General features: G+C 36.2%; 1 protein-coding gene across 1 annotated transcript in view; it reads left to right on the top strand.

Moving 5' to 3' along the window:
• The window catches only part of Smarca5 (SWI/SNF related, matrix associated, actin dependent regulator of chromatin, subfamily a, member 5), a 45,130-nt gene that overhangs the window by 12,272 nt on the left and 10,766 nt on the right, over positions 1-22,092 (top strand). The window contains exons 8-22 of the mRNA XM_026777349.1: positions 708-808; positions 1,818-1,997; positions 3,351-3,506; positions 3,589-3,720; positions 5,437-5,505; positions 7,046-7,155; positions 10,506-10,732; positions 12,870-12,991; positions 13,689-13,841; positions 16,056-16,188; positions 17,783-17,931; positions 18,875-18,994; positions 19,717-19,827; positions 20,081-20,194; positions 20,670-20,792. Of these exons, the coding sequence (XP_026633150.1) occupies positions 708-808; positions 1,818-1,997; positions 3,351-3,506; positions 3,589-3,720; positions 5,437-5,505; positions 7,046-7,155; positions 10,506-10,732; positions 12,870-12,991; positions 13,689-13,841; positions 16,056-16,188; positions 17,783-17,931; positions 18,875-18,994; positions 19,717-19,827; positions 20,081-20,194; positions 20,670-20,792 (2,000 nt within the window). The remainder of the gene's footprint in view (positions 1-707; positions 809-1,817; positions 1,998-3,350; positions 3,507-3,588; positions 3,721-5,436; positions 5,506-7,045; positions 7,156-10,505; positions 10,733-12,869; positions 12,992-13,688; positions 13,842-16,055; positions 16,189-17,782; positions 17,932-18,874; positions 18,995-19,716; positions 19,828-20,080; positions 20,195-20,669; positions 20,793-22,092) is intronic.

Raw genomic sequence — 22,092 nt, 5'->3', positions numbered from 1 at the left:
TTTTTTTTTTTTTTAAAGATTTATTCATTATGTATACAACATTCTGCCGTACAACATGGCACCTCTGTGGTGCCAGAAGAGGGCACCAGATCACAGTATAGCCACCGTGTGGTTGTTGAGAATTGAAATCAGGACTCTGGAAGAACAGCCAGTGCTCTTAACCTGAGCCTTCGCTCCAGTCCCAGCTGTTCATACTTAAGTAGTGATTTATCCAGGGAAGTAAAACAAGTAATATATACTAAGAGACGTAAGATCTCTCAGAAAAAAGAACTTAAGAAATTAGGAAGGGTGGACTTGGAGAAAGAATTCTCTGTTTTTATTCCACCATGAGAACCTCTATCTGATCTTTAAGAAGGACAAAAACATTTGGTTATAAACATTGTGCTAGCATTAAAAAGAGAGGTACAGAGGCCAGAGGTGATCTGAAGGTCAGTGTGTTTTAACATTGGTTGAGTGATTTTGATGAGGACTCTGATGCCAGGAGTCATAATTCATTATCAGTTATTTGTATCCAACTACTCCTGCTTCAGTTCTGATTTAATAGGCTACTTTTAATGATGTTAACCTTTCAGAATCCCCATAGTACACGTGTCTTAAAAAAACAGACACTTAAAGGTCCCAGGTAAATCTCTAGAATCAGATAAAGGGGCCTGACCTGTTTTGTATTTTTTGTGTTTAAATTGAACTTGTTTTGTTGTTGTTCTTAGATGTAAAATGGGGTAAACTGAGAGATTATCAGGTCCGAGGATTGAATTGGCTCATCTCTCTGTATGAAAATGGCATCAATGGTATCCTTGCAGATGAAATGGTATGCATTTGGTTATTTTGAAGCTTGAGGGTTTTTTTGGTTGTTGTTTTGCTTTTGTAACTTAAAATAGGTTGACATTAAATTTATAGCAGTCAAGAGAATAGTTTTGTTGATTACAACTAAATTTTTTCTTGAAGTGTTACAAGCAACTTGCCTTAGCTGTATAAGTGATTTCTTCACGTGTGAAGAAATATCTTGCTGGGCGGTGGTGGTGCACACGCCTTTAATCTCAGCACAAGGGAGGCAGAGGCAGGGGGGATGTTTGTGGATTCTGGGCCAGCCAGGTCTACAAGAGCTAGTTCTAGGACAGGCTTCAAAGCTACCGAGAAACCCTGTCATGAACACCCCCCCAAAAAAAATTACAAAAAGATTATAAACTCTGTAAAGTACATTTTAAAATAGTATGTTTTGAGAAGTTTTTTTCGCTATTATTTATTTATTTATTTTATAGCCTTGACTATCCGGAAACTCAGTGTGTAGACCATACTGGCCTGGAACTCACAGAGATCCACCTGCCTCTGCCTCTGGAGTGCTGGGTATAAGGTGTGCACCACCGCTTAACAGCTTCTTTAGTTTTGTAGTGAAGCAATTTGGCTGTTTCTATTGAGTTTTATGAACAGTTAACAGAGCTCTATTTCTTAAAACATATCTTCTGTTTACTACTTACTAGTTATGTAGTGAATATTTTTACCGTTCTCAATTGTTTAAACAATTGGTTGGAGAAAGTAAGGAGTCAAAAGAGATACTCAGTTCTGCCTCTGATAGTTTGGGACTATCCCATGTTCTGAGCCTTGGAGGGGTGATGTTGATACCGTCTTTTACCAACTTACGTGGCCTAACTATGTTAACTGTCGTGCACATTAAGCTCTTGTCATGTTGTCCCAGATGTAGCATTTCTTTTAAATGTTCTGTCCATGATGGGGGTGGCTGTAATATGGAAAGCATTGTTTAATGGTTAATTTAATTGATCGGATTCATTGATTTAATGTTTAATTATGAATTTTCTCAGGGTTTGGGAAAGACACTTCAAACAATTTCTCTCCTTGGGTACATGAAACACTATAGAAATATTCCTGGTCCTCATATGGTTTTGGTTCCCAAGTCTACATTGCACAACTGGATGAGTGAATTCAAGAGATGGGTGCCAACACTTAGATCTGTTTGCTTGATAGGAGATAAAGAGCAACGAGTAAGTTTTTATACCATAAAGATGAAATAGCTGGAGAAGGGATAATAAAGAAAGGGAAAGGGTCTTCACAAAGTATTAGTGATTTCTAGCTGTAATACTGCTTTTGTGGTTAAGAATTTTATGGGAAGGCTTTAAAGACTATAGAAAGCTCTAAGAATGTAATTTATTTTCAGTTTGTTTCTCCCTTTGGAAGTGATTTTATAAAGTCAAAGGGTGTCTATTTGGAAGTATTAGCATGTTTAAAAAGGTTTTGAATGTGTCAAGATTAAAAATTTTTAGATTAGGGTACAGTGGTAATAGTTATAGAATAGTAATTGTTAAATTCAAGTGGAATCAATTCTGGTAGTATGAGATGTTAGGATACAAATATGAGTTAAAATATTCGATTTCTTAGCCATACCTTTTTGGGACAAAGTCATGTGGAAATAAGGACACTATTAAGAATAAAGAACTTTGCTGGGTGGGGCGATGCACACCTTTAATCCCAACACGTGGGAGGCAAGGCAGGTAGATCTCTATGTTTGAGGTCAGCCTGGATTACAGGGTGAGTTCTAGGACAGCTAGGGCTACACAGAGAAACCCTGTCTCATAAAACAAGCAAAAAAAAAAAAAAGAGGGAGAGAACATAAATTTGGAAGTTAGAGATAATGGATTGCATTCATTGATTAAATGATTGTATTAAATGATTTTGTGCTTAACTAGATAGGTTAATTTTTTAAGATTATATTTATGAGTGCTTTGCCTGGGTGTATATCTCTATATCAGATGCATGCTTCTGAGGTCAGAAATGAGAATCACGTCCCTGAAACTAGAGATATGGATGGTTCTGAGCCACCATGTGGGTGCTGGGTTGTGAACCTGGGTCCTCTCTAAGAACAGCAAGTGCTCTTAACCACTGAGCTGTCTCTTCTTACTAAGTTGTTTTTTGTTTGGGGGACTCAATTACTTCTTTGATTTTTTTTTTTTTTACTTTCATATCTATATCTATAAAACGAGAATAATGTGTTAATACATATACAAATCAAAGGAATGAAACTTTACTAACAATTGTCAGTCTTTTTGTTACAAATCCTGTTTCCTAAGAATATAGAGACCTCGCGAATTGTGGAAAGACATTTTAAATAGTTAGGCTTCTGAGTTTTGCGATTCATTTCAGCTTTGTGAAAATAAGTTAAAACTGACGTTAAAGTGATTGATGAAGTAATTCTAGTGGTAGGAGAGCTGGCTTTAGGTGCTTATTTAATAATAGTATACTGTTTAATAATCTCACTCCACTTTCTGTATTAAATTACTTGTTGGTAAGTTTAATGTATAATTGCATTGAATGATGTAAGTTTTTCTGTTGCTTTACAGGCTGCATTTGTCAGGGATGTTTTATTACCAGGAGAGTGGGATGTGTGTGTCACATCTTATGAAATGCTCATTAAAGAGAAGTCTGTGTTCAAAAAGTTTAACTGGAGATACTTAGTTATAGATGAAGCTCACAGGATAAAAAATGAAAAATCTAAGGTAATTTGATACTTAATCTGAACATTTTTGTGTCTAAGGGTTTGATTCAGAATGTTCTAACAATGGGCTTTGATTCTTTCAGTTGTCAGAAATAGTGAGGGAATTCAAGACTACAAATCGACTGTTGCTAACTGGGACGCCTCTTCAGAACAACCTGCACGAGCTCTGGTCACTTCTAAATTTTCTCTTACCAGACTTGTTTAATTCAGCTGATGTAAGCATCTCTTTGTGGTTAATAATATTTTGGTTAATGCCTTATAATTTAATAATAGCATTGTTTGAGGTGGTCATTAATTTTTTTACACTGGCCTGTTACTAACCTACTAAGTTGGTCATGTATTGAGAATACACTTTTGAGCCTTGACTTTAATCTCATTTCCCATCAGTTTCTGCAATTGGAATGGCATATTCTTACTCCTGTTTGGCAATCAGGGCTGCTTAATTTTACCTCAGAGTTTTTAGGCTAACTGCTTGTTTTAAAAGCATTCCCAAGTAGCTTTGTATATCCCACACATTGTGTTTCATCATTCAGAAATGTCCTTCAGATGTGAAGGGGTCGTTTAACCCTCTGTCATAGTTTCTCTTCCAGTTGCTGTGATAAAATACTCTGACAAAGACAAGGGAGGAAGGGTTTATTCTGGCCCACAGTTCAGGATACATACTGTTAAGGTTGAGGGTGCTGGCAGTAGCTGATCATACATCATTCACATTCAGAAAACAGAGTGATAAATGTATCCTAGTGTTCTGCTCCTCTTCTCCATTCTGAACAGTCCAAGATCCCCAGCCCAGCAATGGTCACATGGTTGGATAGAGCTTCCAACACTAATTGACATACTCGCGATAGTCCCCTGTAGTTGTCTGGGAGGCCCACTGCTGGGCTAGTTCTAGACTGTTGAGTTGACGGTGGAGAGTAAGCGTCACTCATGATTTTCGTTGTGGTACAATAACTTAGTCTTTATGTCCATCGGTTAAATACATAATAAAATGATGGTAGAAGTGGTTAGCTGTTCATTGTACTAGGGAAAATAAGTTATGTATCAGCAGTCTGTGCTGTTAGTAATTACAGTTGTTAAACCAGTGTTCAATTCTGAATGATTGTTCCTATGTCTGGAATGGGTGGGGAGAGCTTTGTAGACATCCATGTTAATACATTTATATAAATAAGTTATATCAAGGTTTTAATTTTGATTTATATTAAGGGTTATTTTAAAAACAGAAATTTGATTTTTCGAGACAGGGTTTCTCTGTGTAGCTTTGACGCATGTCCTGGAACTTTCTCTATAGACCAGGCTGGCCTCAGACTCACAGAGATCATCCTGCCTCTGCCTCCCAAATGCTCATGTGCCACCACTGCCCGGCTCAGATTTGAAGGTTTTAATTACTAATATTTTGATGTTTCTGAGACAATTTTAAGATAATTTGTTTTTCTTGCTAGGCTAACATTTATTTCTGCTAAAGCCCTCAGTTATAACAGAGATTATAAGATGTTTGCTTAACATGGCAAATTATAATAGACATTTTCAAGATATTTGATAACGAAATTGTCCTTAATTCAGATCTTATCTAAATAGTAATGAAATGCTTTTAATGTCAGTTTCACTTTGATTAATCAATAAGATGGCCATTTCTCAGAAACCTTGAGCTGTGTATTAATTATTTCTGTAAAGTAGCTTTCAGACTCTGCATTGTCAGTCAGCCTGTATTTGCGGAAAAATGCTTAAGAAATAATAGGATTCGGCCCCTTGTCCTGGTGCTAGTAGTAAACATGGTACTTGGAAAACAATGGCTTGAACTAAATTGTGTGTATGTGTGTGTGTCTCAAAACTCACATACCGCACTAATTCTAGAAATCATTTTACATCTGTTGCTTTAGGGCATTTGTGGTTAATACAGTTTTTGACCTTAAGATGTTTTTTGTTTATTGATCTAGGACTTTGATTCCTGGTTCGATACAAACAATTGCCTTGGAGATCAAAAGCTTGTTGAGAGGCTTCATATGGTATGTATGGTTAGAGCATATTTTTCAATGGTGAAAAAATAAGTAAATCACTTATTTTACTGCTTACAGGAGTATAATACAGAATTATTTGAGTTTAAAATTTACTGTTTGAAATGACATTAGGGAGATGACATGTGATGGTTTTAGTGTTAGGTCTACTTTTAATGTAATGTAGAAGAAAGGAATCTCTTAATCCACAGGTAAGGGCACTTTCGGCTATCAGGACCAAACAAGACATTGTGACCATAACCTACAAATCCCTTCATGACATAACATTAGGGCTTTTCAACATCTGTTGACATTTTGGTTTGGATAATATATAAGGGATAGGAGAAGAGAAGGCTGTGCTGTGTGCTGTATATGATTAACAACATCCCTAACATATTGTCCTTGCTACCGTTTGTGACAAGCATACCTGTAAATATGAAAAAAGTTCCCCAACAGATAAACTTACACCCTGCTCACCTCTCCCTACATCCCAATCTTTTCAGAACACTCCAGCTTTAATTTTACTTTTATATAAATTTTCTGGAAACATTTGACTAATTCCACTTATTTTTTCATCATTGTTTTTATTGTATTTAGAATTTCTGATTTCTTTTTACATGGCCTAAGACTTGTATCTGCCACCTTCTTTATTGACCATCTAGACTGAGGCTGGACTGGGTACTTTGTGTGTTCATTCCGTCTTTAGTCATTTATTTGAGCATTCTAGCGTTATAAGTGTTTATCCTGATGGAACGTAAGCACAAAGGCAGGAAACATGGTTATATACTTTGTATAGTACCTGGTTTCAGTGGCTATTTTTCTTCTATCTTCTCTTTCTCCTGTTCTCTTCCCCTTTTCCATGTTCTGTTGTGTCGAGACATGATCTTGTTATGCAGCCATGGCTGACTGTAAACTAGGTAATCCTCCTACCACAGCCTCCCAAATGTTGGGATTATAGGTGTGAGCCCTTATGCTAGGTTGACCTTTTTTCCTTTATACATTAATTATACTTTTAAATTCTTGTGCATTGAAATTTTTTGTTAAGTATATCTGAAAGTAGTCACTTTTAATTCAGATAGTGCAGGAAAGGACTGGGGGAGACTTAAGGATTTGTTATCTTGCTAGAGACTGAATTGAACTGGGTATTTTATACTCTCCACATTTACTGCATCAGTAACAGTTAATTATTTAAAAGCTAGACGTATAGCTCTTAATCAGTGTCGAACAGTGTGTGTGCAAGGATCTTATTTTTAAACTAGCATGAATTAGCAATGTTAAATAGTTTTAAAACCCATCATTTTCCTAGTGTTTAATGAGAATATAGCAAGTATTATATAAATGCTTACATATAGGATAAATAATAATGAAATTATATTGTTACCCTTCAAGAATGTTATAGTAATAAATTATGTATTTGGAAAAGGGAAATCTTAAAAATTACTTGCTATTCAAACAAGTTCCTTTCCATATATTTGGTACATAATTATAAGATTTTGAAGTAATACCAATATTGCAGATAAGGTTACCTTTTTCTTTTTGCCCTTTCTCTAAGGTTTTGCGTCCATTCCTTCTTCGTCGAATTAAAGCTGATGTTGAAAAGAGTTTGCCTCCAAAGAAAGAAGTAAAAATTTATGTAGGTCTAAGCAAAATGCAAAGGGAATGGTATGTATTCTGAGATACTTGGCAATACTGTGTTTGTGTATTTATGGAATTTCTGTTTGCTGGATTAAGTTTAACCTGTTGATGCAGTGCTCGTTAAAAGGTGGCAGGAGGTGGGTCAGCACAGCAGCCTGCTTGCAAGGTGGTTTCTGCTCCCCAGGGATATTCTGGTGGTGGTTATTCCTTCTCTGTTTTATTTCACACAAGTGATTAAAAACTAGAAATTTAATTTAGTTATCCTAACATTGAGCAGAATATTCCTATATTCACCCAAAGTTCACTTAAAAACTGAGTCATGGGGTTAGAGAAATATTTCAATGGATAAGAACACTGGCTTTTCTTCTAGAGGACCCAAATTCAGTTCCCAGCACCCACGTCATGGCTCATAGCTGTCTTTAACTCCAGTTCTAGAGACTTCCAACACCCTCACCCAGACATACGTGAAAGCAAAACACCAGTGCATGTAAAATAAAATAAATGAAATCAAGAAACTGAGTCATAGTTTCTATACTTAAAAAGTACATTTTTCTGTTTGTTCATAGCTAATAAACAAAATTAAGCAAGATCCATGATGCAAACAGAACAAAAAATGGCTCAGAATGTAGTTCAGATGGGCGTGTTTATCTAACATGCACAAAGTCTTGGGTTCAGTCCTCATCACCACATAAACTAGATGTGATGTTGGACAGCACTGGAAAGACAGAGATATAATGTCAGGAGTACAATGTCATCTGTGGCTTATGTGAGTTTGAGACTAGCCTGAGATACCCTTTCAGTTATGCACATACAAAAATGTATGTATGTACACATACATATACTTAAGAACATGTAAAATTTATATTGATTGTATGAATGTTTTGCCTTGCATGTATATCTGTTTGCCTTTTTTGTGCCCTATCCCTGTGGAGATAGGGAAAGTGTCAGATCTCCTGAAACAGGAGTTACAGACAGCTGTGAGCCACTGTGGGTGCTGGGAATTGAATGTGGATCCTTTGCAAAAGTAACCAGTGGACTTAACCTCTGAACCACCTCTCTAGTCCCTGTAGTTGTAAACTTTAATGTTTTTAGTACATAAAACTACATTTATTTAGTCTAAAATACTTTTTTCTCCTAAAATTTTAAGAAATATAAAATATCTTTATGAAATGATTGTAATGATATCTGGTAGTTTCAATGTTTTCATAGGACAAAATTTAAAAGCTCAAAATATGTTAGTCTTTAGGGATTTTTTTGGCATTTAATTATTTGTGTGCATGTACACGTGTTATGTACGTTTTCATGTTAATGGTTTGTATGTGGAGGTCAGAGGACTTGTACAATTTGGCTCCCCTTACCATGTAGGTTCTGTGGGTCTGCTCAGGTTGGTTACCAAGCTTTGGTGGCAAGTGTCTTGACATTACTGAACCATCTTACTGTCTTCACATTTTAGAAATAAGTTTTCTTTTTTAAAGCTTTACAGACAGGTGCAGTGTAAACAGCTAGAAACTTCCGACTGACTTTGTTAAATGCATTTATCATCATTTCACATGTATGGAATGTACTTTGATCATATTACAGCCCATTACCCTCTCACCCCAGTTCCTCTCCCACTGAGCCCCTTTCCAACATGACTTTCCTTTTGGTAGAGAACATACCATGAACTCAGTGTAAGGAGACTATAGGAAAAGATGATGTAACTTTAGAATATGAACTATAAGCATAGTGCTCAAGAGGTGGCATAAGTAACCTCCTGCTATTTTACTGTTCTTACCATGTTTTTAGATTGTATTTGTGAGGAGCTAGAGTTACAAGAGGATGGAAAGGATATAATTACAGATCTAGGCAAGTTACCTGAAAGAACTCCACTGTAGAAAGAAGATGAGTTATTTTCTATGTCCTTAGGGCTTTAGAAAGGAGCATACTAGGTTTGCCGTGTGTGTGTGTGTGTGTGTGTGTGTGTGTGTGTGTGTGTGTGTGTGTGTGTGTGTAATAGAACTAAGTGAGTTGATGTTAGAGGTGAACAGATGCTAATAAGTGTGTGGACTTCTCATCAGTCAGAATTGTAATAAAGTCTGCTGTCAGTGACACTTTACTAAAAACATTGCTTTAGGTTCATTCTAGTTTATTTAGAACATTCGGTTTGACTAAGACTTTATTTTGTTAGACATGATTGCTTATTGTTGCTACGTAATTTCTAAATTCGTAGAAGTCATTAATGGCTTGTTATGGTTTGACCTTAAACTATAGCTATAGTTCACGAACATTCCTTTCTCTGTGTATGTATATATGTATATGTGTAAATCATAGCACATCATTTTAATCTCATCATAATGCCTTAACCTCAGGATCCTTTCTCCTTTCTTAGATCTTAATTTTCTTTTTTTGGTTTTTCGAGACAGGGTTTCTCTGCGGTTTTGGAGCCTGTCCTGGAACTAGCTCTTGTAGACCAGGCTGGACTCGAACTCACAGAGATCCGCCTGCCTCTGCCTCCCGAGTGCTGAGATTAAAGGCGTGCGCCACCACCGCCCGGCTCACTTTTTTTTTTTAATATTTATTATGTATACAGTATTCTGTCATTACAGATGGTTGTGAGCCACCATGTGGTTGCCGGGAATTGAACTCAGGACCTTTGGAAGGGCAGGCGATGCTCTTAACCGCTGAGCCATCTCTCCAGCCCTTAATTTTCTTACTTAAATACTGCATTAGCTACCCATTATATGGCACAGTCAAGAATCATTTAATGGTGGAATAAGTTCTGAGAAATACATTGTTAGGCATTTTTCCCCCATTGTTAAATGCCTTAGAGTATTTTTACTCTGGCATCTGTAAGTGAATAATTTCATGTGACAACTGTTGTATATGCAGTCTGTTGATTGGGCTATTTCATGTCAATAATTCATGTAATTGAGTAAAATGAGTAAATTTTTTGTTGAGAAAATACTGTATACTAAAATTATGTTTAGCACATATGTTTTCTTTTTTTAAAGCTCAGTTACATGAAAATGTATCACACTAATTTTATTAAAGGGCATGAATGTGAACATGTGCTATAGGCAATAAAAACAAAAACAAAAAGTTACAGATGATAAGTAACCATACCTCAGGAATTGATGATGTACATCAGCTGCATAGTTTAAGTTTATAGATAGCATAATGATCCATGACATATTCTGAGTAATACATTGTTCTTTGTTTTGTTGTACAAACATGCGAAACTTTGTAGGTCTGTGTTGTACCTATTTATTTCCTAGATCATTGGAAGCAAGTTTCGGACAATTATTTTTCAAATTATACTTAAGTATTTTGTTTTGGGGCTGGCTAAGGGGATTAAGTATGCAAAGGGCTAGGCATTAAACTATTTTTCTTTTTAATAGGTATACTCGGATTTTAATGAAGGATATAGATATATTAAACTCAGCAGGGAAGATGGACAAAATGAGGTTATTGAACATTTTGATGCAGTTGAGGAAATGCTGCAATCATCCATATCTCTTTGATGGAGCTGAACCTGGTCCACCTTACACCACAGATATGCATCTAGTTACCAACAGTGGCAAAATGGTGGTGTTAGACAAGCTGCTCCCTAAATTAAAAGAACAAGGTATCTATGTTAACTAACATTAAATTGAAATGAAACATAATCTTTAAAAAAATCTAATATTAAGAGGACAAAAACACAACATTTGAAATGTCTGTTATGACAGTTTTTAAAGTTGAAGTTTTGGACACCAAATCCCTTTCAACTATTTTTAGTTCTTAACTCCCATTGGTAAATATTCAAAGTAGCTACCATCCAATTTATGTAGCTTTCCTAGAAATTTAATCTTTTTATCATGAGATAACCAGGAATGCTTTTCCTGCATACACATTTCCCGATCCTTTTTTAGAAAGTTACATTGTATACTTTTTTTGGACGTACAAGGGGTTTTTGGACCCTTCTTTCCTCTTGCCCCATGTTGAGTGCCAGATGTTGGGGTGCTCTGTGTAGCATGGATTGGTTGAAGAAAGAAGGCACTCCAAGATGAAATTTTTTATTTTCGTTTTTCTAGACAGGGTTTCTCAGTGTAGCCCTGGCTGTCCTGTCTCACTATAGACCAGGCTGGCCTTGAACTCACAAAGATCTGCCTGCCTCTGCTAATGAGTGCTAGGATTAAAGGCTACCATTGTCCTGCCCAAGATGAAATTTATTTATTTTTTTTTTTTTCGAGACAGGGTTTCTCTGTGGCTTTGGAGCCTGTCCTCCAAGATGAAATTTTAAGGCCTGTGTGGCAGTAGTAGGAAGGACCAACCTCTCTGTACTAAACCCAGAACAACCATGCACAAGTGTATTTATTGATTGTTACACAAATATTTCTTCATACCAAGGTCTCTAATCTAATTTACATGTCTTACCGAAGGAGAGCATCACATGTCCCCATGTCTCTAGTCCTTTATTATGTATTGTTTGCAATACACAATATAAGAGTCTCAGATGTGCCTGAGGCATTTTGTGATCAAAGTCATGGGATGGCTACAATGCCTCTTGAGCAGAGCAATTCTCCAGATTATGGGAAACAATCGTTGTTTACCACAGGGATTCTTTAAGGTCAAAGTACTTCTAAAAAATGAGTGTTTACCTACCCCATCTATCTGTTAGGGTAGATATTAGGCTCTGCTAAATTCATATAACATTTTCATTGTATTTTTTATGGAGTTTTAAAGTATGTACTTATTTATATGGACTCAAAGTGTTTCTATTTACAGTATTCTAAATTTTCTAAATATGAGAATGGCTATGTCTGATATATTTCTGGATAAATTGAAGCATCTTATAGCATTTTGTATATCAGCTTTATAAGATAATTATTAGTAAATGAAATAGATTTTTGTAGTATCAGGAGTATAGTGAGCTTTCAGTTCCTTCAATTGTGCTTACAGGTATAACATTTGAAGGAAATATGGTCGTACAAATAGATGGACATTGATAATGATAGCCAAAAACATTGTGGTTGTGTTAGTGAACTGGTTTGCTTTTTTTTTTTTTTTTTGTAATTTTTTTTGTGGAAATAGCTGAGTAATTAAAGACTTACATGGTAGGTAAAAGTGGCAGGAATTGTGAGGCTATTAAATGTTGAAGAGAGTTACACTGAACTCCAAGGATGTAGAGACTGAAGCGTTCTTTCGCATTAGGCTGTCAGCCTCATTTTTGAGTTAGGCTCCTATCATAATCAATTGTTCTCAAAATAACTCCTTTGTCATATGTTTTGCTGAACATGTTTTGTATCTGGCTTGTGAGGAAACCAGTACAATAATTTGAGTTGTGGCAGATAAGTGAACTACTTCTGATACAAATGTCAGGCTCACATTTGTGTTCTATTGAGTTAAAATGTTTTCATAATTAGAAATGTATTAGGGACTTCAAGGGTGTGGGCAACTTAAGAGATCATGTTTAAAGAAAGGTTGTGGAGTGCTGTAAGACTGCTTTTAAATATATATGAGGTAATAGACTAATGATTCAGTTTCCTAAATCAGTTTACCTTAGTTTGCTGTACATGTCACTTTTTTTTGTGCCTTGATGGAGGACAGGTGGAGAATGGCTGACCTGGTATTTACTAATGCCATTTTTATCTTTTTAACCAAAGTAAGTGATTTGGAATTGACTGATAATTTGTTAGTCCTACTTTCTTTAGTTTAACAAAAGTTTTTATTTAAAAAAAAATTAAGAAATCTCTTGACAATGGGCTATTTATGTCTGTCAGGTTCAAGAGTACTAATCTTCAGTCAGATGACAAGGGTATTAGACATTTTGGAAGATTATTGCATGTGGAGAAATTATGAATACTGCAGATTGGATGGGCAGACACCCCATGACGAGAGACAAGTAAGTAAAGAAGTCTGGGGAGATAAAAAAATTACAATGATTTCATGTTCTGTTAGCATGTGCCAAGTCATTATATGTTTGCATTGTATTATATTACAATATGTGATTTTTTTTTTTAAGAATACATCTTTTTTTTTCAATTTTATTTTGTGTGTATCATTGTTTTGTCTGCATGTATCTCTGCATCTTGTGTGTGCCTGGTCCCCAAGGAGGCATGATTAGGCATTGGAGCCCTGGTACTGGAGTTGAAGGTTGTGAGCTATCATGGATGCTGGAGATCAAACAAGGCTCCTCTGGAAGAGCAGCCAGTGCCATCACTTCAGTCAGGGACTTACATATGCCAGGCTGGTGTGGAATTCACTATGTAGATGAGTATGATCTTGAGCTTCTGATCTTTGTGCCTCTTCTTGAGTGCTGGTGTTATAGGTATGTGCTACGATGCCCTATATAAAATAATTTTCTGAGCCAATCATAATGGCATGCATCTGTAGTCCCAGCTGTTTGGAAAACTGCAGTAGGAACAGGTGGTAGACTGTGCCTTTAATCCCAGCACCCAAGAGGTAGTCACCCAAGAGGTAGTATCTGGTCTACATAGTCTCAGACTAGCTGGGGCTACATAGTGAGATTACAAAAAGAATGTCCCATATCACAACAAATATAATGAAAATTTCTAATGCTTGTTATTTTATTCCCATAGGACTCCATCAATGCATACAATGAACCAAATAGCACAAAGTTTGTTTTTATGCTAAGCACACGTGCTGGTGGTCTGGGTATCAATCTTGCAACTGCTGATGTAGTAATTTTATATGATTCGGATTGGAATCCCCAAGTAGATCTTCAGGCTATGGTAAGAAATAACAAGTAAATGCTTTGTGTGCTTAGTAGATGTCTTAGGTAGTGTCTATTCATTCTATAAACATCCCTGATTTAACCTAGTAGAATTCTTTCTTGCTTTCTTTTTCTTAGAAGCAGGATTTCTCTGTGTAGTCCTGGCTGTCCTGAAACATGCTTTGTAGACCAGGCTGGCCTCAAACTCACTGAGATCCACCTGTCTCTGCCTCCCAAATGCTGGGATTAAAGGCGTGCCTGGCCGAACTTTATTTTGGCACATCTCTGCCTCGTGCATCTGTAGAGATCAGAGGGCCACTTGAAAGTCTGTTACATTTTCACCATCTGGTTTCCAGGGATTGAACTCAGGTCATTAGGCTTGGGCAAAAAGTTCCTTTACCTGCTTAATAACTATCTCCTCAGACATAACTCTTTTTTGTTTGTTTGTTTGTTTTTGTTTTGTTTTTTGTTTTTTCGAGACAGGGTTTCTCTGTGGCTTTGGAGCCTGTCCTGGAACTAGCTCTGTAGACCAGGCTGGTCTCGAACTCACAGAGATCCGCCTGCCTCTGCCTCCCGAATGCTGGGATTAAAGGCGTGCGCCACCACCGCCCGGCTCCATAACTCTTTTTATAAAGATATTTTTATTAAACTATTCTTTGATAGTATCATACATGTATATAGTTATCCTGATCATATACATTTCCCATTGCCTTTGCTTACTCCTTTACTCTTGAACTCATGCAAGTACATCCTCCCCTTGTCAACTTCATGTTTTGTTTTTTAATAACCCAGTGAGCCCAAGTAATGCACCTGTATATGGGGCCATCTCATGAAGCAAGGGCAACTTAACCAGTGTCTACATCCAAAGAAAAAGAAAGATTCTCAATTCCCCTAGTAGCAGTTACTTAGCTCCTTGGGTAGGGATGGGGTCTCAACAGCTCGAATTTGGACAGATTGATTCTGTTCAAGTAACCACAACTGCTATAGGCTGATGCCTGAAATGGATGTGTTATATACAGGAGATGGCATTCCATAGTGTTTCCATCTGTTCTTTGGCTGTTAAATTCTTTTTCTCACCTTTCTCTCCCACCTCTTTTTGGTGTTCTTTGAGAGCCCTTAACTGGGGTGGGAGGTTGATAAAGATGTTCCATTTAGAGCTGAGTGCTTACTATCACTTAATAGAATTTTATTTCTTGTCGTAATAGGCCAGTCAAAGTATTTTAAATACTCTGGTGAATAAGAGGATCAGTAAATAAGTATAGTTGTGCTTTGGGAGAAAAGAGAAATCAGTTTGGTGAGCAGATAGCTCATCTGCCACTTGGAATGCCTAAAAATATACGCCCATTTTTGTAATGTCTGGCCAAATGAGGAAGTTTATTCAAAGGCTGAGAAGATTCATGGTTCACAAACTAATGTGAATATGCATTCTGACTATTGACTTGACCTAGAATGTTGGTATTTGTGAGCACAACTTTGAGATATCTGCCTTGGTCACGTCACCTTTGTCTTGTACTCTCTGTAAGGGTGCTTAAGGGATATTGGTAAATTATTAGAAATAAGGTATTTGTTGGAGGTATGTGCCTTGTGAACTTACCAGAAGTTAAACAGAGATTAACATACAAATTACTTTAATTGAATGTGTTTAGGTAACTGTAATATTTAAATATTTATATATCATTTGTGAAGGTCATTTTTATTTTCCTAATAAGTGACAATTAAGATTCATTAATTTTGCCGGGTGGTGGCACACATCTTTACTCCCAACACACTGAGGCAGAGACAGGTGGATCTCTGAGCTCAAGGACAGCCTAGTCTATAGAGTGAGTTCCAGGACAGCCAGGGTTACACAGTGAAATCCTGTTTCGAAACACAAAAACAAACCAAAACAGAATTCATTAACTTCATGAAGGAAAAAATTTTGAAATTAAATTCAAGGAAAAATCATCATCAAACTGAAATATTAATTACAATTTTGGCTATTAACTAGTTATCATTGTATTTGTGTTATTCATGTGGTTAGCCTTGTCTCTTTAAACAGCTATGATTTCCTTTAGTCTTAGAAAGCTTTTCTTGTATTTGCTGGGATTAAAGATATGCCACCACTGCCTGGCAAATCCATACTGTTTTATAAGTGTTATAATTTTATACATCATAAATAATTTTGCTTCTCATACATTTCTATATTTCACTTTTTCACTAAATTCAAAATGACATGATAATTCAATTCTCCTAGGACCGAGCACATAGAATTGGACAAACGAAGACGGTCCGAGTGTTTCGCTTTATAACTGATAACACTGTAGAAGAAAGAATAGTAGAACGTGCCGAGATGAAACTCAGACTGGATTCGATAGTCATTCAACAAGGTGAGGCCTAAAACTTTCAGATAATTCCCTATGTTGCATTGACAGTAACATGTTTCTGTCTGATGGTTTCTTAGAGATTTTAAACACCTGGAGTCCATCTAGAAGCCAAGATGGCTTATATTCCAGATATTTTAAACTTTAATTTTGTTATTAAGTAGATTTTAAACTTGGGTAAGTTGATTTTAGTATTTACTAGCTAACAGTTTCTTTCTGCCTGAGCCTCGGATTTCACTTAAGTGGACATAAAAGTAATGTTTAGAATTTTTTAAGCATTAAATAGTATATAAAGTGTATGACATTTAGCAGATTGACAATCACCGGGGGATACTGAAGAAATGAAAGGCACAAAGTGTTTTACTTTTTTTCTTATCTGGAACTATGCCATGCACTGTCCTTACTGCTAAGACTAAAGCAACAAGTGGACCAGGCATGCTCATTTTCAAGGAACTTTAAAATTTAGTAGGAGAGACACTTTTGACTAGACACAGGACTAGAGGGAGTTGGCTCTATTGAGGGGAACTTCAAGTTTTGGTATCGGATCAGCCTTTTGGATTACACACTGCGTGTATTTGTGAAAACACAAATTAAGGTTGACTAAATTCCTACCCCTTGAAGATCTTTATTTAATTTATTAATGTTGTATTCTTTTCTGTGATCAAACAAAATTTTCAAAAGCTTTGGGTTCATCATATCTAGATATTTTTTTTGGAAGTAGGGGTGGAGTAGGGAGACAGAGCTTTCTGTATAGCCTTGACTAGTCTAGACTTTGCTAAATAGACTAGACTAGCCTTGAACTCACAGTTTTCCTACCTCTGCTTTCCCAGTATTGGGATTAAAGGCACCTGTTCTTATATAAAATCAAAACACAGTGAAGATATGTATTTCTGTTTCTAAGAAAAAACTGACTTGGAAAGATGAGCAATACCATCTTTCTGATAGGATATTTCTTGTTTAGAATTTTTACAAATATTAAAATTTGTAAGACTCCCTCTTTGATTTTTTGTTTGTTTGTTTGTCCTGGAACTCACTAGTAAACCAGGCTGGCCTTGAACTCACAGCCGCGCCTGCCTCTGCCTCCCAAGTGCTGGGATTAAATGCATGCTCCACTTTGCTCAGCAACTTGATTTTCAAATATCTCAAATACTATCAAAAACCATTTTATTGAGCCAATATATAGTAGATAACGTTATATAATATGTAACTTAACCAGCTGAAAAATGTGGCATTAAAGCCGGGCGGTGGTGGTGCATGCCTTTAATCCCAGGACTCGGGAGGCAGAGGCAGGCGGATCTCTGTGAGTTCGAGACCAGCCTGGTCTACAAGAGCTAGTTCCAGGACAGGCTTCAAAACCACAGAGAAACCCTGTCTCGAAAAACCAAAAAAAAAAAAAAAAAAAAAAAAAAGTGGCATTAAGTTTAATGTACCAGTGAGTTTGATCACTTGTAAATTACTAGTAAACAGAAATGGGATAAAACTGTAAGAGTAGTATTGCCTCTAACATTTAAAAATTTAACTTTATAGTAAAAAATTGTCACACAACACAATTTTTAATTAAAACTTAAAATTAATATAATACAACACAATCTCTCCCCAGGGAGGCTTGTAGATCAGAACCTGAACAAAATTGGGAAAGATGAAATGCTTCAAATGATTCGACATGGGGCTACACATGTGTTTGCATCAAAAGAAAGTGAAATCACTGATGAAGATATTGATGGTATTTTGGAAAGGGGTGCAAAGAAGGTAAGAAGATAAATGGTAAATGTTAATGGCTTGTAACAGGAAGAGTTTACAAATAAACTGACAGCCTGCCTGCCCATTTAACTCATTTAAGGGGAAGTTTTTTGGTTGTAGATAAAGGAAGAGAACAGCCAGAGGCATCTGGAGGAGTCCAGAGCAGAGAAAGTAGACTGAACATGGCCAGGGCTTGGAGAAGTAGCAGAGTAGAGAACACGTAGGGAAAAATAGCAGGAACTGAAGAGGAGAGTGGTGAAAATAGCTAGGCTGTAAGAAGGGTGAGTAACTGGTAGGAAGGAAGCTGAGAAACTGGAGTTAACATAGGGGAGGAAGTGAGGCTAGGATGCTAGCAAGGTAGCATGGACTTTGAAATGTTTAATAGGTACTTGTGATACTGAGGGAACCTGGAGGCCAGCATGTACTTTGATATGCTGAAAGGTGCCACAGGTAGGGGACTGCCAGAGGTAAGGGAAATCTCCCTTTGGTAGCTGGAACTGGCTTGACAAGTTCCTGAGGAATGCTGCCTTTTATCTACCTGTCTGTAGTTCAGATTGGTCTCATTTCTGGATATTTGGATGTCTTTTGAAGTTTGGAAAATTCAAGCTTTCTTTGGACCTGAAGAGTTTAGATTAAAACTACTTGAGAAAATACTTCCTCAGTTATGATCTTTTGTTAAAAAAATATATCATGTGCATGGGTGTGTGTGCATCACAGTGTACTTGTTACCCAAGGAGGCAAGAAGAAGCCATTGGATCCCCTGGAACTGGAATTAAATATAGGTGTGGGCTGTCTTGTGAATTGAACCAGGTTATCTGGAAGAGCAATAAGCGCTCTTAACTGCTGAGCCATCTCTAGCCCCCAAAGGCTAATCTGTTTTGATTAAAGGTCTTGAGATTATTTTCCTTTCAATATAATGAGTTTTTTGTTTTTATTTTTTGTGTGTGTGTAGACTGCAGAGATGAATGAAAAGCTCTCCAAGATGGGTGAGAGCTCGCTTAGAAATTTTACAATGGATACGGAGTCTAGTGTTTATAACTTTGAAGGAGAAGACTACAGAGAAAAACAGAAGGTATTTATTTCAGAATGGAGTTTTACTGAAACCTTGGAGGCTTGTGTTAGTTGTGAAACTTTGTGAGTATTGTTTACTCACAGTGTAGGTGTTTTACTGTGTAAGTGGTGTTTAGCATGTAAACTCTGGTGTGTTTGATTGCTTGTTTACTTATTTGGGGTCTTACTACTACCCTGAGCGCCCATCTGTGCTTTATACTTGAAGGCAGCCTTAAATTCTCCTAATTCTCCTAATGCTGGCTTTACACATGTGTGCCACTATACCAGTTGGGAGTGTTTTTAATGTATCTGATAAGTTCGTTACATGCTGTTACTGAAAGTGTTATTGTATGGGGTTAGTATACTTGGGGATATTTGAAAGTTAACTAAATGCCAATAAAAAGGCCATGGCCTATTTTTCATGGAATTTGAATTGATTGGTAATTAAAATGATTTCATTTTATTAGTAGTATTTGCTACTACAGAGAAAAATTGAAAATTTGATATAGAAGAAATATTTTACTTTGTTAGCATAATCTCAAGTTTTCTAAGAAAATTATGTTTATTTTTTTCTAGTTATTTGTGCTGTAGCATATTCTATAGTATTACAGATTTTATTTTGTGTCTTAATTATATAGTATAAGAAATACTGTAGTCCTCACCTCTATAGAATTTATAGTCTGGCATATAAATCACTGCTGTGTATAATGAAATGAGTGATTTGAATTATTTCCCACTTCCTAGATCGCATTCACAGAGTGGATTGAACCACCTAAACGAGAAAGAAAAGCCAATTATGCTGTTGACGCATATTTCAGGGAGGCTCTTCGTGTTAGTGAACCTAAAGCACCCAAGGTAGAGTGACAACTTGGAAATGTTGAAATATCTTATAAATTTAGTTGTTATCTCAAATTCTTACAACAAAATGAAATAGAGAATTATGTTTTGTATGATTTTTGAATTTGTTTAAATTTTGATTAATTTTTATTAAAAGGTGAATTCTGTTTCTTGGAGAATTAGTTGTCATGGTTTAGGAAATGACTTAATATGAATGCATGTGAGTTTGTATTTATTTTTTAATGGACAATACTGTTTTTATTTTTCTTAGGCACCCCGACCTCCAAAACAACCAAATGTTCAAGATTTCCAGTTCTTTCCTCCACGTTTATTTGAATTACTGGAAAAAGAAATTCTGTATTACAGGAAAACCATCGGGTACAAGGTGATTGAAATTCTTCTCTACATATTTTATACTCAGAAACTCTTAAGAGCACACTACTTACTGACATTTGCTTAACTAAGTGAGCCTAGTAGGAAATACTGATATTTGCTGCTCCAGTTTTATGTGTTTAGTATTGCACTTCTGAGTTTTCATTGAAAAAAAATTTCATGTGTAATAATTTTTAAATAGAATATTGGAAATCAGTATATGTTTAGTTCCCCAGCACTGTGAAGTCAGGGGAGGATAATTAAACATGGGGAGACTTGGAACACGTGCTGCATTTTGTTTTTCATTACTAGTTGAGGTTAAAACTATGTACAGTAGAGTTGGTATTCTTTAGAACTTATCTTTAGTATTGCTAGCTTTCTGTGAGTTCTAAGTGTTCTGAAAATGTGAAGTGTTAATTTGTCAAGAATTTAGTCTGTTAAGCCCTTAAAATATGCACTAATTGATGACATTGGAAAACATCTGTTAGGTGCCTCGGAGTCCTGACCTACCTAACGCAGCACAGGCACAGAAAGAAGAACAACTTAAAATTGATGAAGCGGAGCCCCTTAATGATGAGGAGCTAGAGGAAAAAGAGAAGCTTCTGACACAGGTATGACCTTGGATGAACACAAAGTTATGTTGTAAAGTACTGTTTTAGGTATGTTGAGACATGCATAGTGCAAGTTTCTGCTTTCAAGACAATAATTAGTGGGGGGCTAACAGCACTGGACTGCTTCCCTAGCACATGTGGTGCTGTGGGTCTAATCCCCAGCACTGTGAAGTCAGGGGAGGATAATTAAACATGGGGAGACTTGAACACGTGCTGCGTTTTGTTTTTCATTACTAGTTGAGGTTAAAACTATGTACAGTAGAGTTGGTATTCTTTAGAACTTATCTTTAGTATTGCTAGCTTTCTGTGAGTTCTAAGTGTTCTCAGTTACAAATTTCTATATGGTACTTGATTTAAAACACTTGTAAATTTTAATATTCACTGTACCTAGTACTGTGCTACATAAGGATACTTTTATACCAACTATACATCATACGTTGAGCACGTTCTTCCCCTCTTCTGCATTTGTGTCAATATACATGAATAATTTTAAGTGTCTATAAAATCTAGATGCAACAAATGAGAATATATATACACACACACACACACATTGTTTGGTGTTGGCTTCATTCACTTAGAAGATTATCTCCAGCTGCATCCATGTTTTTGTAAACAGTGTAACTTCTTTATGGCTGAAAAAATTTCCACACACTGCTTGTTCTACATTGTCATTATTTCTGTAGTTGGATAACTATGTTGGTCCTATAACTTAGCTCTTGAGAATGATTGCTGAATAAAATAAACATTGATTTACAAGTATCTCAGACATAATGACTTGGAGTCTTGGGTAAAAGAACTGCCATACAGAAGGTTGGAGAGATGACTCAGGTTAAAACATTTGTTCTTGCAGAGGACCAGGGTTTGATTCATAGCGCCCACATAGCAGTTCACATGTCCACAACTCCAGTTCCAAGATATATATAATATAGGCATACATTTGTGCAAAAACTTAGACATACAAAATTAAGTTTTAAAAACCTGCTGTATTGGCCTCTATAGTAGCAGAACTAGTTTAAAGTCCTACCAGCAGCATTTGATGGTTTCTTTTTGTTCACATCCTTGGCAGTACTTGATATTTTCTTCGATTGCCATTCTGATGTGAGACAAAATTACAATGGCATTTTAATTTTTATTTCTCCGATGACTAGCAAAGTTGGATAGTTTATGTATGTTCATAATATATTTGTATTGAAATATATGTTCATTAATCATTTATATTTCACTTTCTTAAGGCAGTTTATTTCCTTAGCCTTTTACTTAATAGGGTTCTTTAAGTTTTGGGGTTTAAGTATTTTAAGTT

Source organism: Microtus ochrogaster, chromosome 4 (assembly GCF_000317375.1).
Source record: "Microtus ochrogaster isolate Prairie Vole_2 chromosome 4, MicOch1.0, whole genome shotgun sequence".
Taxonomy (NCBI): domain Eukaryota; kingdom Metazoa; phylum Chordata; class Mammalia; order Rodentia; family Cricetidae; genus Microtus; species Microtus ochrogaster.
The sequence above is the reverse complement of the archived record's forward strand: the minus strand, read 5'-3'. Positions and strand labels throughout refer to the sequence as shown.